General features: G+C 51.3%; 1 protein-coding gene across 2 annotated transcripts; it reads right to left on the reverse strand.

Moving 5' to 3' along the window:
* Positions 1-255: 255 nt before the first annotated feature.
* Positions 256-15224, reverse strand: MSL1 (MSL complex subunit 1). Of its 2 annotated transcripts, XM_044999631.1 has the most exons (9): positions 14296-15199; positions 11380-11601; positions 11030-11253; positions 8883-9265; positions 5984-6048; positions 5393-5460; positions 3989-4113; positions 3772-3844; positions 256-2883 (listed from the first exon to the last, which is right to left on the reverse strand). In XM_044999631.1, exons 1-9 carry the CDS (start codon positions 14968-14970, stop codon positions 2793-2795), a joined length of 1926 nt encoding a protein of 641 aa, XP_044855566.1. In that variant the 5' UTR covers positions 14971-15199; the 3' UTR covers positions 256-2792. The 2 variants fall into 2 exon arrangements, with proteins under 2 accessions (XP_044855566.1, XP_044855567.1); XM_044999632.1 differs by lacking the exon at positions 11380-11601 and having other exon boundaries at positions 14296-15224.
* Between the last annotated feature and the right edge of the window lie 962 nt (positions 15225-16186).

A 16186-nucleotide genomic window follows, 5' to 3' on the forward strand; every position in this document is an offset into this window, starting at 1 on the left:
GTAACCTCATTTCCATGGGAGGCACCAAGCATGCCAGAGAGAGGCAGGCTAGATTTTTAATTGGGTCTGAGAAAATTTCCAAACAAGATATGTAAGGGTTTGAGACAAATGTGACCACAAAACGTACTTTTTTTTTTCCTATTTTATTGTAAAAAAAATTTGATTTGTTTAAATTTTTAAACATACAGGCAGAATTGTTTAATACTCCCCATTAACACTGTTAATTCTAACAAACTGAAGCAGAAATTCAAAAAATTAACAGCCACAATAGTTTTTATTTACAACGGAACTTTTTTTTTTATAAGATATTTACAAGACGACCGATTTTACACATTAGAAATGGTATCAAAAGTATGCATTACAGACAACTATGTGTCAAATGGCCATAAAACAAGGCTGAAGAATACAGACAAGCTTTCATTTTTTTTTTTTAAGATTTTATTTTTACACTAGCTTAAACTTGGTTAAAGAAAGCAAGGTTTTAAACCAAAGAACGGTTCTAATAGGGACTTGCAGGGCCTTCCGTTGCAGATTGAATTTCACAGTGTTGTACCCCATATTGGGAGAAATAAGACTATTTTTCCACACTAACACTCACTGAAAATTTAACTTTGTACTTCCCTACTCCCGGCCAGCCCACCCTCCCGCCCACCCCCATCTGTAGCTGATGACTGCTGGATCGCTGTGTATTAAAGAGGATCGTTTATAAAACCTGGCTGCCTTTCTGGATGGCAGCAGGAAGAAGAGTTTAAAAATTGGCTTTGCACTGGGAGCGAGGGCAGTGGGACTTTAGTCTGAGGGCAGGCAGCTACCAGCAGATACCTCTCAGAGCTGGCTGTCACTGGGACTCAAGAGTGTTCTGACCCCTGAAAAGCCACTAATGCAGGGTATAACCAGAATGCAAAACCCGCTCGATGCAGACCTGGAAGAGACAACATCAAAGAAAGAAACAAGGCTCAAGCTAATATTTGCCCATTTAACATTTTGGCTCCTAATTGCACAGAAATCCATTAAGGACACACGCTATCATGCGAAAGCAGGACACCCAAGAACAGCCTTATTTAAAAAAAATAAATGCAGTGCACAGCCCTAATTATACAGTGTGTGTGGTACCAGGGCCCAGGCTTCTAGAGATTTTCCCCTTTTACGTGGGTTCCAAACACCAGTACTGTAGGAACCCTAGCACAACCCACTGCTGTGTCGCAAGAATCAGCCTCTCTTCCAAATTGCATAAGAACACACCCCAGCTCTGGGGGAAAAGAAAAAAAACCCAAAACCCACCAGGTTTTGTATTTGTGCATTGCTATTTATAGCTGAGTGAACCAAAGCAAGGAGAGAAGATCGCTGGCCTCAGACAAGACTACAAACTCAAAAGGAACAAGCAGAGGGGATCATTTCTTCCCTGGCGCACTAACATCTTCAGAAATGAAGTTAGCTCCTCCCCCCAACCGCACACCTGTCAGGTGGAGCAATCAGCCAGGCAAGCATTGTGAACAGGAGGAACAGGCGTTCTCTCTTTAGAGACCAAACATTCCTGCTTTCACTCCAGTCCATGGTGAAGCCTGAAAGGCGATTGGAGAATGTGTTGTCCGAAGTTAACACCTCGGCTCAAGACTTCAGTACTAGTTACACCTACAGAAGGACATTTGGCATCACCCATTAGTGTAGTACAGCAAAGAAGGCTCATTTCATAAAGGAAGCAAATTACCAGAGCTAGAGCATAGGTCCCATTCTAAGTTTCTCGAGCCAATCCAAGCGGTTTACAAGATACAGGAGTTGCCAGCCAGTGCCGTCCTCAAACACTTAAATAAAAATGAACCACAATTGTGCGTCTCGAATTCTGTTTTCACAAACAAAAATGTTTAAAAAACCCTTCACCCCCATCGATCTAGAACATGGCACAGCTGCTGGCAAACAGTCTCATCTGCAGAAGCATTTCCACACGGGTATTCGAGGGCAGTCTCGGTACAGAATATGCGCAGCTAACCGATAACCGGCTGCGTTCTGTGGTGACAATGGGATGCGGTGCTCAATCCAGCCGCACTCAGTGAGACACGGCATGTTCAGAACCATCTGCCAGCCTCTCTCAGAGTATTCATGAAGTTAGTTTCACCCATTATTTAAAAACAAAAAAGCAGCCCTATCTAGCACAACACAGGCACCGTACTGGAAGTCTGACCTGTTAGGCAAGAGGAAGTCGCAGCCAAATCTATTCTCCTCTTAGCTGGGTTCTTTTCACCACAGAGTTTCCAAGTGACAGAGTGACAAGCTTGGCCTAACTCTGCCTGCTGGTCCCGTCTGCAAGGTCTCGCTGCTGAATGTCTTTCCAAGAAAACAAACAGCAGCTGCACAAAGGTGACGGGCCCCACACACTGAGCCAACACACCGGCACCACCCCCGGGGACGTGCAGATGGGACAGGTCGCAAGGCAGGCCTGTTTTTAGGCTTCCCAACCCTCACAAGGCCTCTTATGAAGTGTAGTGGCCACAGCAGCTGATGAAGCTTAGGCAGAGAGCAAAAGGGGTCTGAGCTTCCAGCCCTGCTGTGCCAGCATAAAGCTTGAGAACTTGCTGATCAGGAAAGCGGGAGGGGGGAGAGAAATAAATAAACCACAGTTAATCAGCCAGGTAAAGAGTTTTTGTGAAAAACAGGAAAAATACAGAGGCCTGGAGAAAACCATCAGTGAATAAGAATATCCACGAGGATAAAGATTCACGGGACCGAACAACAAACAGTTCCTCGCCGCCCGTTGCCAATGGCGCGCGACGCCCATCGCAACGCTACCCGCGCAGCTACTTTCTGCACGTTCGGTGAGGCGTCTGCTTCTTCTGCATCTCCAGCCGACAGCGGCTTCGTTCGTCCAGCCACGGCAGCTCGAAGTTCCTGTCAGGAGAGAAAAAGGCCTTGGTCCATGCTGAGAACACCCCGTTCAGAACAGAAGGAGGTTTGTTTTGAATGAGACGCTGTAGCTGAATTACTGCCCGCACCCCCCAAAACAATAATCAATCACAATTAGAGTTTATTTATTATCATCTTTGTGAAGTGCTTGGGAATCGACTGATGCAAAGGGAAGCCTAGAGAAGTGCTTCACCCAGCCATTGGAAGAGGCAGGAGTAGAGCCTAGGTCGTCCTCGTCCAGTGCTCTGCCCCTCAGGGCCCACTGCCTTCCCCGTCAGACGAGGGTGCAAATCGGAACAGGACTGGCCTTCAGCGCCTGCCCTTCTATTGTTATTCCATGTGGAAGTATTGCAGGCCCGCGACGGGCGTCCTGCTCCCGTACGGTGGTTGAATCTAAAGCCTCCGAGTGGGGTGGGAGCAGTCTGGTCAGTCTCAGAGGAAAGGGCCTGGGAATCAGAGCAACTGTTCCTATAAGACGTCCTTCGGGCCCCTCTCCTCCAGCACACACGTCTACCCTCTGTCTGGGTAGCTGGGAATTGACAGCATCCTCCCCATTTAATGCTGCACTAGGCCAGCCACTGGGGCGAGTTCTGGGCCGATCTGGCCACACGCAGCACCGTACTCGAGGACTGACCGCACGCTGCCTACAGACGGTCACCACCGGGCTGTCACTTGGCTTCCCACTCCACCGAAGCCGAGTACACATCCAATCAATGCAACTGAGCTACTGCCCATCCTGAATGACCATTTAGAGACTAGCATGGTGGCTGTGTGTGTCCTACTGAACACCACTTCCACAAGCATGGTCCAGCTTCCTTGCTGGATTCACTTTAGAGGAGCCCTGTCTGAAACGTACAAGCGAGCAATACTTACTGTGGAGTTAGTTTTGGTAATGGTCGGCCAAATGCTACGACAGGCAAGTAGGGGGTAATCAGCAAGCTTTCAACTATCAGGAGAAAAACACAACGGAAAACGTTACTCAGCTGCACAGCTGATTGGTGTGCATGGCTAGGTCAAAGCTACAGACCGGCTGATTTAGAGCAAATGCTCCCCACCCGCTTCCCCCTAACCTGTCCGATAAGGAACTCACCATCATCTGGCTCAGGGAAAAATGAGGTAACTTCAGGCTCAGATTCCTGGATTCCTTTCTTTTTATACATTCTGAGCTGCAGTCGCTGTAGAATTCTTTGTTCCCTGATCCTCTGAATATCCCACCTGGAAAACATAAAACAGTTAAAAACCCTTATTCAGTAAACAATACGTGGTACTTCTTTGAGCTCCTCGGATGGACGGCCGTAGAGCACTTCCCTAACGTCCACTGATTAGGCCTCATGACTAGGTTTCTGCTCCATCTGCAGCCACTATCATTATTCTAGGGCTGAGATACTGGAGAACACACGCACACCAAGTAGCATGCAAGGGCTTCTCCTCCTGGACGTTTTTTCTGTTCTCAGATCCATGCAAGTTTCCTGCTGACACAGATGCTGGTGCATGAACAGGAGATGGCCAAGCTGGCTTCTGAGTACAATACAGGGAAGAATCAATATACTGGCCGGGGGGATGCACTAGACGACTTATTGGGTCTAGTCCACCTCTAATTCACCTCTACCTCGATATAACGCGACCTGATATCCGAATTCGTGTTATATAACGCGGTAAAGCAGCGCTCTGGTGGGCGTGACTGCGCACTCCGGTGGATCAAAGCAAGTTCGATATAACTCGGTTTCACTTATAACGTGGTAAGATTTTTTGGCTCCCGAGGACAGCGTTATATCGAGGTGTATCTATGACTGTCGTTACAAACACAGAATTCACAGATGGAAAGGCCAGGAGGGACCATTCTGATCATCTAGCCAGACAGGCCAGAATATTTCACCCAGCAGTTCCTGCATTAAGCTCAATAACTTGTGGTTCCACAAGAGCATCTTTGAGAAAGACCCCGTCTTGATTTAGACTCCAAGTGTTGGAGAATTTAACAGTATCCCCAGAAAGCTGCTCTGATGGGTCAATTACCCCCTCTAAAAACCTGCAGCTCATTCCCAGCTTGAATTTTGTTTTTAACTTCAAATTCCAAGGACTGGATCTAGCTCAGCGTCTGCCTGCTTGGCTAAAGCCCCTCCGAGAGAGGGTGTGGAAGTAACCTGAAGACCATGTTCAAGTCTCATCTCTCAATCATCTCTCTGATAAGCTAAATAGACCAAATGCCACAAGTCTCTCGTTGTTCGGCATGTTTGCCAGCCCCCAGGTCACTCTTGGGCTCTTCCCTGCACCCTACAGTGACTGAACAGAGGAGGTGGTGAGTTTAAAATAAGAGAAACACACTAAGAACTAGAACAAAAAGCTCCTGCTCCACAAACTTCTAATACCTGGCATCCTTCCTCTTCACTTGTCGCAGCACGTCTGAGTCTAACTCATTTTTAGAGAGGCCCTGGAGCGCCAGAGGCCGCAAAAGCCACGACTGCGATATTCAGGCTGGGAGAATTTTTGCCCTTACCTTTTCCTTCTCTTCTCATCCAGCTCCAGCTTCGCGTGCCTTTTGGCAAATACACTGTCGTCTAGATTCTGGGAAGGCAAGAGCAGATGTTAGCCCTCGCCTCCCCCACAACGGGCATGTGCTTGTTCATTCACCCGCTGCAATCCACTTTCCCTGCAACGGAGGGAAGGGCTGCAGAGTGACTGTAACTGCAACACAAACATCCACAGGATGGTACAAATCCAAATCCAGGTTCTGTGGTGAGTCACCTTTCTGTGGCCACACCCCGTTGTAAAACTACAGCAATTATTTACTCAAACAGTTTAATAATAGTCAAGAGTTTCCAAGGTTTTACCATTATTTAATATCAGCTTGGCAAGGAGGCTGCTCATGTAAAGGTAGGAGATTCCTGGCCCAGCTAGGAAAACTAGTATGTCCCTACTGATCAAACCATACTAATGGCCCCGCAGACACAAGCTGGAAGTTCGAGTTTTAAAACCGACCACTGGTAAAATGGGTATTTTTGTTACATCTACAAGTTGTACACACGCAGGCCCACAGCAATTTATTCTCTTTGGTCTCCTTCTCCAAAACCATTAATTGACTATGTACCTCCAAGAAATCTGAAGGATTTGAGTCTCTCAGGGGCTCCACAGCATGGTCCCTCCACGAAGGAACTGCAGAAGGAAACAAGAGTTAACATGGGTCAGTTTTTCACAGGCCACAAGGGACCTAATATACAACCCAGGGCACAGAATTTCATCCAGTTACCACACTACTCTCCCAGAGCTGGGAACAGAACCCAGGAATCCTGATTCCCAGGTCCCTGCTGAAACCACTAGAAAACACGGCCCTCTGTTCTGCACAGATGCTTCTGTACAAAAAGAGCAACTCACCATCAGTCAATCTGCTACAAATGGAAACTCGGCTTCCTGACCGCAAGGAAACGTTCATTAGATCTTAGCCTGCAATATATGTACTATCATTTGCAAGCTTGATTTATGTAGCCTGCTCTGAGCATAACATGTCAGATCCCCAGTGATCCAGGAACTGGGAACAAAGTTCACCTTTAAGAGAAACCAAACAATTGTATTAAAAAGAAGGGATCATTTTGGTACAACACACGTGCTTAGACTAGAGAGTTTCAAACATAATTTCGTGCCAAATCTGTTCCTTTTTTACATGCTAACCCCAAGCACCATAAATCCATGTGGGGAGAAAACCCGTCAATAGAACCGCGCTTGGTCACTGTTTAAAGGGATCAGAGGAGCTGTGTTTAGAGAGGAGGCAAGAATTGGGGCTAGATGTTCAGCTGGCCTGGCCTCAACCCAGCCTTCCATGTCATGCATGCACATTTATTAGGGTTTGTGCTTTCCACATCCAAGTGCGAAACCAGGTGCATGTGCAAACTCAGAGGCCTCTCTAAGTATTGCTGCTTACTCTTTAAGGGCCATTGTTCAGGGAGACTCCCTTCTCTTTACATATCAGGGTTATTTTATCATCAAAGCAGCTTGTTGTTGCTAGGGAACCGGGGCACCTGGACTCAGAACTTGGCAGGTAAGAAAGAAAATGGGGGATGTGGATTTTCAGCTTGTTTGCCTGAAGAGTATTTCCATCGTGACCCGTTCTAGCCCTGCTGCAGAATCAGGGACTGGCCCTCTCCCAATCTTTGCCGCTTTGCCAGGAGAGCTTTCAAACAGATCTCAACCCTGGGATCCTGAAGTATTTCCACAAAGCTAACCCAGTTTTTGGCTGTTAGACACTCAACAAGATTTAGAGGCAGGAGAACATGGGGAAAAACGTAGGCCTCACATTAATCCCTTCTCCTTACAAATCCCCTCACTGGTCCGTTGTCCTGATTTCCACAAGTGGCAGAATTCTGTGGAATTCACCACCACCACAGCAGAACCAAGAGACAATTCCTCAGCGACGAACAGCAAGCTGCTTCCCAATTTCCCAGAAACGGGCATGGACGTTGCCATGTAAACAAAGAGGCTTAAAAGGCAGCCCCATGAACTGGCCTTGTTCAAATCAGCTCTGCCTTGTAGGTCAGTGCACGTCAGCCCCCAGGCCTGCCTCAGCACAGGGCGAGTTCAAAGCATGGATGGTCAACTCGTGCTTCCTGACTTCTGTGCACTGAAATCAGATCCTCAAGGTCACTTCACACTAGCGGGTGTCTGGTTATTTCTTGTTTCAGGACAGAGAGGGGAGATGCCACACAAGTTTGGCACACTTGACCAGCAGCTACTGCCAATGCCAACAGTAGACTAGACTTCGATTAGCTCGCTAATGCAGCTTGTGGGAATGTCTGGTCTGGCCACAGGCCACCTTACCCTCCACCAGGCAAGAGACAGGCTCCGGAGACGTTACTGAGGAAGGATTTGAATTCTGAAGTGATGGGAAGGCAGAGAGGAGTTGGGGGGTGGCAGAGTCAAGGGAAAATACATTAGAAAACACCCCTCCCCCCAAGTCATGGGGCAAGAGCAGCTGCCTGCTCACAAGCATTGCCTGTCCACACACCGACCCCCCTGCTGCCAGACCTCCTCTAGACAACGGCTCTGGGGAGAGCTGGATCTACATTGCCTGCCAAGAGCAAAGCAGGCTGGGATTGTGGGATCTTAGTTCACTTTGCTGCGCAGCAGACAGAACACTTCTGTGCAGCTGCGGAAGATGGCTGGAAACTAAAGGCAGGGGGAGCAGCGAGCAGGGGGCCCAAGGGAGTTCACTTTGACACCCCCGACTGGTTTCTGTACCAGGGATCGTGTGGGTCACCGAGAGATTCCTTCTGCCTGCCCAGCCATCATGATGTGTCGCCTGTGCCAGCACGGCCTGGTGCGTGCTCGGGAGGGCAAGGAAGAAGGGAGTTCACCTTGCAGTCAGAGGCGTGGCTTGCACTAGCCATTCCTCCTACAAACATCCTGCCGTGAGCCCTAGTGTAGACAGGGCTCTTCCAGCTGCTGGCTTCTGTTGCCATTGCACTGGTCAGCGCTGCTCAGAGAAGGCCTAGAAAACATGGCGATTAAGATGCCAGCAGCTATCAGTGCCTGGTGCTCACCAGCTTTCCTGCGGGAGCTGAACACGGGGCAGTAATGGGGGGAGCTTTTCAGGGAGAAAACCCAGCGTGGACAAGGCCCTTTGCACAACTGTCACATTCGAGGTCTCAGAGCTGAAGAGTGTTTGGCTTTTTTTAAGTGAAAACAAAACCAGGGACAATCTACATCCCGAGATGCACTTTGCCTTCACCGGATCACGTACGCACTATGCAAAACAGACAGAGCCACTCTCGGGCTCACAGAACCCAACTGGGACCTTAGCTCTCCTTCCACAGCTGCTAGTTTGTGACTAGCCAGCACCTCCAGCAATCGGGGAATGACAGAGCATGGCCTTCTGGCAATTCCACCTATTTTCACGTTTGCCGAGCATCTGTTGGTAGGAGGGCAACACTTCAGCTGGCAAGCACGTGTGTCAGACCGACCACTACGCAGCTACGAGCAAGTTCGTTATCGCTTACTTGCTACAGTCTCCTCCTTCTTTGGCGAGGGCTCTCGTAACGGCAACGGTGACGGGGGAGGTTGATGCCAACGACACAAGTACATTTCGGTGGTTGAAAGGTACGGCAGATCTTCTGTCTCGCTGGGGAAACTTTTATCCCTGGGGTGGGCACTGGGACTTTTCAATGGGGTGGATGGTTTTAAGGGAGTGTCCACTAGCGATCTGGCTTTTTCTGGAGTCTCTTGACTCCTCAGTTCACGTTTGCAAACAGTTTCGGATAAAGAGCTACTTGGCTCCTCTTTCATTGGAGAGTGTTTCAGAGTTTTACTCTTGACTTTTGAAAATTCAGCCACCAGCTTTTTAACTGGAGTCTTCCTCTCTGCACTTCCAAATGCCGACTTCCTGTTAAAGAAGGGAGAGAGGTTAGCAGCATATTCAGCTAGCCTATCGCAAGAGCAGCCTACTCATTTTCCCAGTGTCTGTATTTTTACTGTGTGTGCCATAAAGCTAGTGCTAGTTGTTCCAGACCCATAGATTTACATTGGTGTAGTCTAAACGCATGTCCCTTTGCAGAGATCAGGCAGCAGAGTTTGTAAGAGAGGCAACCGAGGGCTGAGAGGTTTTATTTCCAGAAGACTGGTGTACTGTGCTCCCTGAGGCTACTGCTTTCACCTTGGTGCTACGCAAGCCGGAACCCACCAATGGTAGCCCCTTACAGAGTGTGTTGCAATACAGCAATCCAGACTCCAGAGACATGGATAACTGGGATAACATGGATAACTGCAAAGTGACGGCTACCCGCACATTGCCAGACCTGGGTTAAAGGGACACTCCCAACTGGTGAGAAGGTCACTGATCTATTTTTTGAGACAGCACCCTTAAAAAAAAGTATGTCTTAGAAAGAAATGTGCAGGATTTCCCCATTCCCTTAATAACTAGAAGGGTCTTTTGGGTGGACCCCTCGAGAGCAGCGTCAAACAAATGCCTCCTCCCCACTCCCTTCCCATACACACCCGCCTGCTCCCTCAGTAGGCTCAGCTTTGCTGTTATAGCAAACACCCTCTCACAGGGCCTGGGGAAGAGCATGCTTGTGAGCTTCCCCTGATCAATGCATGAATGATGAGAGACAGTGTGGTCTAGTGGCTAAGACCCTGGACTGGGAGCCAGGAGACCTGGATTCTATTCCAGGCTCTGCCACTGAAATGCTGCGCAACCGTGGGCAAGTCACTTCACCTCTGTGCCTCAGTTTCCCCTCCTTACCTTAGGCGCTCAGATACTGTGGTGATGAACACAGGCTAAAAACGTACACATACCAGACTAGAATGTACTCATATTAGTGCAGGAGACAAGTGAAACAGACCATTAAGAACAGAGTTAAACTGTCAAATGTCCAAGTTAAGTTGGGGGAGGGGAGAACAAGAAAAGTTACTTAGCAGTAGGCAAGTTTAAGAGAGGGGAAAAATCCGATTTTCAAGGTGCCAGTGTCCTCTTAAAAAAAGGAAGGGCATTTTTGGGACATAAATGTGAACCTGGGAGCAATGAGTGACCCAAAAAAACCATTGCCACGCAAAGTTACGAACTTCTTGGACAAAAAATGGGTAAAGGAGGCGAACTCACTCCTTGTCATCTCCTCGGGATGGAAAAATGCCTTTTATTTCAAGCTAACATGACTCAGATAACTCAAAGGAGCAAATCCACAAGTGGGCTGTCCTAAGTTACCCCTGACTTACGAAATCCAGGCATAGTCTTTGTTCTGCATCTAACATGGACGGTACTTGCTGCTTGGTATTTGAACATGTATGTTAACACCTAGCTCTTCTTTAGCGCTTTTCTGCAGTAGATCTTACAGCACTTTAGAAAGGAGGTTGGGATCATTATCTCCATTTTACAGATGGGGAAACAGAGGCACAGAGCAGGGACACGACTTGCCCAAGGTCACCCAACAGGCCAGTGTCCTATTTGTCAGGCTTCTTGGTATCTGCCAGTCAAACTGTTAAATGAAAAGCTGACAGGCGTTAGTGTAGGAGAAATAGCATTAAAGCTGACAGCTACAATGAGCTTTTATACAAGTGACGAGACTGACAGCAGATGCGTATACACACACACAGGCCCCACTGATGCGTGGCAAGCCCTTATGAAGAATAAGGTCGTGAAGGGGCCCTGTACCTTTTATGTCCCTTCCCATTTCTTCCATATGAGAAGTGTTTCGGAGGCAGGGGCTGGGACATGTCCAAGAGATCCTGCTGGCATTCAATCTGTAGTTTCTCGGATGCTTCTGATTCAGCCTTCTCTTCGGTTTCATACCCTTGAAAAATCCTGTGTTTCTCTCTCTCATTATCCTTCTTCACCAGCTGCATCCTCCTTTCCATGCGCTCAATCCGAGCTAGGAGCTGAAAGAGGAACAGAGGCCAACACTTATGCTTTCGCCGGCAAGCTTTCATCAGAGAAGAATTACACCAAGTCCAGTTTGATTGAAACAAATAAAGACACCCTAACTTATTTTCTTCACACCACACCTGTTCTGGTATTTGTGCCTTGCTGTCCACCACCTCTGAACTATAATTACAGTCTTTCTCCAAACTGTACAGATAACAAGACATCACAGGGAAGAAGAAGTTCCAAAGAGACTTCATGACAGTATTGTCATTCGGCTCAGGCTGTACCCCCATGGTTCTCTCAACGCAGGTTTCAAGGAAAATGACCAGTATGAACTTCACCTCTAGAAGCTGGGAAGATGGCTGTGGAGTGATCAGATGAATTAGAAACGCTCAAGACACATTTCTGATCCCGATTATAAAGTTGGAAATCCTGAGGCCACAGCTCTCACTTTAGAGTGAAAATTACAGCTTCAGGTTGATTTACTATTCCAGACTCACTAAGGCACAGCACAATGTGGCTTAAATCATTCAACTCCCCTCCCAGAGCTACAGAGGGGAGAAATCAGGGACAGCTACATGGGGAGAAGGGCAAAAGAAACAGGGTTGTAATAAGAGACCTTTACAAATGAGAAAGTGTTTCCAGGTAAAATTTTCAGAAGCACCTAAGTAACTCTAGAGCCTCAATTCTATTGATTTTCAATGGGACTTGGGCACTTTTAAAATGTTTACCTGTTCTGTTTACCCACAAGAAGCCTGGACATCACAGCTCCAAAACAACCACATTTTTGCATTCAAAACTCCATAAAATGTTCACTTGTAATTTGACTTATTGCTTCCCCTCGTTCCCCCACCAGCTCCATCTGACGATCCAAGAAGGGAGCAAATGTCTACAAATCGTTCCAACTGACACATATGGTGCAGTTTTGGGTGCTCTCAAAGTTTGCGCATCGCCTCCACAGTCAACTAGGCCGTGTAATTTGTAATTGGGTTTGAAGAATATCAATTTAAAATAGATTTAAAAAAAGAAAAGAAAGAGGCTTACCAAAGCCTCTGATTAAAATGCACTAGGGATTTATAATTCAGACAGCTCTGTAATTGTGTATGCAATGCATCCCAGAGAGCCACCTCTTCATCCAGCTGCTTTTAAAAAGCACCTGTTAAGTGAGAGACACACAAGCTACAGTGACTTTCAGTGGGTCCTGCAGTCCCAAATCAGGCTGGATGTGTGTGTGTATGTGTGTGTGAGAGAGAGAACGACACCTTTAACCTTCACACAGTCCCACAGAATTGAATCATATGGACACAATGCACCAAGAAAATGAATTTTAAGCTTTCCTCCCTTCAAGTTTTTATCAGCTTCATTTTATAAGCAAGAAAACAAATTTAGTGGTGTCCTTAATTCAACCCCTGCTTTGCCTAGGTACTGCAGTTAGGGGACACAGCCTCTAGAACTGATTATGCATCTGCAGACAGCAGGAGAGACCAGAGGGAACTAATTCAAATGTGCTTGTCTCTCTGTTTGACTCACTCACAGGCTTATCACACATGGCTTGTGTGTTCTATTTCCTTGATTTTTTTTAAACCCTCACAGGAGAATCCCACGTGTCAAAACTCCCATCACACCCTTTGACTGCAGTACAGCAGCTGCTACCTCCATGTTGGTTCACTTTACTCAGATCAACACCAGGAGATGTTTTGACAATGCCTTGCACCTCAGACCCTATCCCACCTTGCAGTCAGCATATGCCAGTAAAATACCGCCTGCTGGCTCATGCCATTCCTTTGGAAAGCAAGGAAAATAATCCCCCCCTCATTGGATGTGCAGCCCTTTGAAGATTTTTGCAAAAAACAAAACCAGAACACCCTTCCTGTAGGGAGACAATTATAGGAACGGGGAAAAAAATTATTTTTAGGTTGTTGCAGGCATGCAGATTATGGACAGGATAGTGAGGCCAACAGACTCTGTGACATTTTGAGGGAATGGAGAACTATTTATGGGTTTGCCCTGTGAAATCTGCACCAAATTGGATAGTTTTAAATAACTCCTGCTTGCAGGGAAAAAGCTAACAAATATTCATTTGGTTCTGATCCAGTGGGGCGTTGCTATCTTGGGGGGGGGGGGGGCACTGCTTCACAATTAGACGTGCATCTGACTAAGGAGCAAACCCTGCATTAGTACAGCTCTGCAAGTGGGCCAGGCTTCCACGCTCCTATCAGCAAAGCGGGTCAGCAGTATCCTAGTCTGGACACTGGCCAGATTGTTGTTTCTGTACATTGCCTCAGTACGTGTGAAACATTTAAAGGAGGAGGAGGAGGAACCGAGGCCGGTCTCATTATAGCACAAGGGGGTGGGGAGTGGGAGGCTCCCTGGAGAGGAGCAAAGAGGAGGGAAAGAATTTGCTCTGGGAAGGGGGGAGTGTGTTATCCATTTGTAGTAATTAAAACGGCAGCAATTAAAGGGCCCGCTGTGCGCTCCTGCCCTGCCACCCAGATGGCTCGCTGCAGCCCTGTTTTACTTCTGCTACCTCCAGTCCAAGCGTATGGCGCCCCATGCCGGGCCCCTTTAATTTAACCCTTTACAAACGATATCGCTCTAGCCTTAACCCGATCACAATTCCTGGTGGGCTCCTTTAAATTAACCCTTTCCTTGCCCTGGCCTTTTCTAATCTCAGTCCTATGGCAACCGGACCCCAGCCCTTTAACCCTTAACATACCGCGGCCCTCTTCCCCTTCTCACAGTCCCAGAAGCACATTAACCCTTTGGTTGCCATGCCCCTCCCCCACTCATGGACAGTTACTAGCCCCCTCAGTGCCCTCGGACTGCTGCCCGTTAACCCTTTGGTTACAACGCCCCTTTTGGCCATTAACCCCTCGGGTGCCGTGTGCCCGCAGCCCCACCGCCCGTTAACCCCTTGTCTCCTGCCCACTGCTTTGCCTATTAACCCCTTCGTCACCGTGCTCCTCTTGTCCATTAACCCCTCGGGTGCCGTGTCGCTCCCCCATTAACCCCTTGTCTCCCGGCCCGCTCCCCTTCCCCATTAACCCCTCACGTACCGTGTCCCTCTCGGCCTTGAGCTCCTCGATCTCCTTCTCCTTGGCCTGCAGCTGCTGCTGCTGCTGCTCGATCAGGTCCAGCTGGAGCAGGAGGATCTGCTTGAGGCAGGCCGCCTGGTTCGAGGAGCCCCCGCCGGCCCCCATGGGGCTCTTCCGCACGCCGCTCTTCCACTTGCTCTCCGAGGCCGCGGCGGGAGGCGGCTGGCCCGGCTCCGCGGTGGCCGAGGCCGGCGGGGCCGGGGGCGGCGCGCTGGCCGCGGCCGGGCAGCCCTTGTCCTTCGCCGCCACCTGGGAGGCGGTGTGTCCGGGCAGCACCGCCTGGTACTTGGGCCTGCTGCTGGCATCCCCCACGCCGGCCTGCTTGGTGCTGGCCGGGGGGCAGGGCAGGGGCACCAGGCCGCCCCAGCTCTCCTCCTGCTGCCCGGGCGCCCCGGCCGCCGCCGGCACGCTGCCCCCGCCGCCGCCGCCGCTGCCCCCGCCGCCGCCCTTGTGTCCCCCCAGCGGGGGCGGCTCCTTGGGCTTGCGGGGCGGCTGGCGGTGGAGCGGGGCGGCCTCCCCGTCCGGCTCCTCCTCCGGGCCCGGCTCCAGCGCCAGCCCCGGCCTCTCGTAGTCCAGCCTGTCCGCGTTCAGCGCCGTGGCCGCGGCCGCCTTGAAGACGGTGGATCTCATGGTCATGGTGCGGCCTCAGCGCCTCTCCCGGCCCGGGCCAGCTGCGGGACGAGGCCCCGGCCGCTACCGCCCGGCGCCATGGGCAGGCGCAGACCAGGCGCGCGGGGCCGGGCGGACGGCGCTGTCCATGCGGCGGGGGAGCCGGGCTAGCGGGCGGCCTCCTGCGGGCTCATCCCCGCCCCAGGGCGCAGGCCCCGGCCGGGGGCTCCCCCGGGGAGGGGCGGACCGAGGGAGCCTTCGCCGGGCTGGGGCGCCCCCTGCTGCGGGGGCGGATACTGCGGGTGGATCCCGGGTGCCCCCCCCGGTGTCCCCCGCTGGGAGGGGCCGGATCCCGGGTCCCCCCCCCGCTGGGAGGGGCCGGATCCCGGGTGCCCCCCCCCGCTGGGAGGGGCCGATCCCGGGTCCCCCCCCCGCTGCCCTCCCCCCGCTGGGAGGGGCCGGATCCCGGGTCCCCCCCCCCGGTGGCCCCCGCTGGGAGGGGCCGGATCCCAGGGGCCCCCCCGCTGGGAGGGGCCGATCCCGGGTCCCCCCCGCTGGGAGGGGCCGATCCCGGGTCCCCTGCTAGGGGTGGATAGTGGGTCTCCCGGGTTCCCCTGCTAGGACGGAGCTAGATCCCCCCCCCCGACACCCCCCCCCGGGCTGGCTCCCCCTGCCGGCGGGGCGGGCCCCTCTTTCGGCCGGGCCGGCGGCTCCGTCTCTCAGCGGCCGCCGAGCGCCTCCATTTTCCCTCCGGCTCTCGGCGGGGCCGCGGTGGGGGGGTGCGCGCGGGGCGGCCGCGAGTCTCGCTCCTCCGCCGGGCCCCCCGCTCCCGGCCCCGCCTTCGCCGCCTCCCGCCCCCGGCGCGCTCGGTGCCGCCGCCGCTCGGGCCCCGCTGCTCTTCGGTGCCTTTAAACCAGCCTCCCCCTGCTCTGCGCCCGGCGCATGCGCCGACAGCGGGGGAGCGGATGGGGAGAAAGTGAGGGGAGGGGCGGGGGTACATGGGGAGGGGGCAGGGAGTACGGGGGTCAGAGAGGGGAGGGCTACATGGGGGAGGGGCATTGTGTATATGGGAGCAGAGGGGAGGGGTGCATGGGGAGGGGGCAGAGAGGGGAGGGGTACATGGGGAAGGGGGCACATGGGAGGGGGCAGGGATTACAGGGGGCAGAGAGGGGAGGGCTACATGGGGAGGGGCAGGGGGTATATGGGAGGAGGAAGAGAGGGATATGGAGGGGCAGGGGGTATA

This window comes from Mauremys mutica, chromosome 25 (assembly GCF_020497125.1).
Source record: "Mauremys mutica isolate MM-2020 ecotype Southern chromosome 25, ASM2049712v1, whole genome shotgun sequence".
NCBI lineage: Eukaryota > Metazoa > Chordata > Testudines > Geoemydidae > Mauremys > Mauremys mutica.

Excerpts from the sequence above, each read along its gene's own strand:
- MSL1 (XM_044999631.1), bottom strand. The coding sequence starts at position 14,970 with ATGACCATGAGATCCACCGTCTTCAAGGCGGCCGCGGCCACGGCGCTG. Across the intron at positions 11,254-11,379 it reads AGGCACAAATACCAGAACAG|CTCCTAGCTCGGATTGAGCG; the intron begins GTGTGGTGTGAA and ends TTCCTCTTTCAG. Across the intron at positions 6,049-8,882 it reads GAAGGAGGAGACTGTAGCAA|TTCCTTCGTGGAGGGACCAT; the intron begins GTAAGCGATAAC and ends TTCCTTCTGCAG.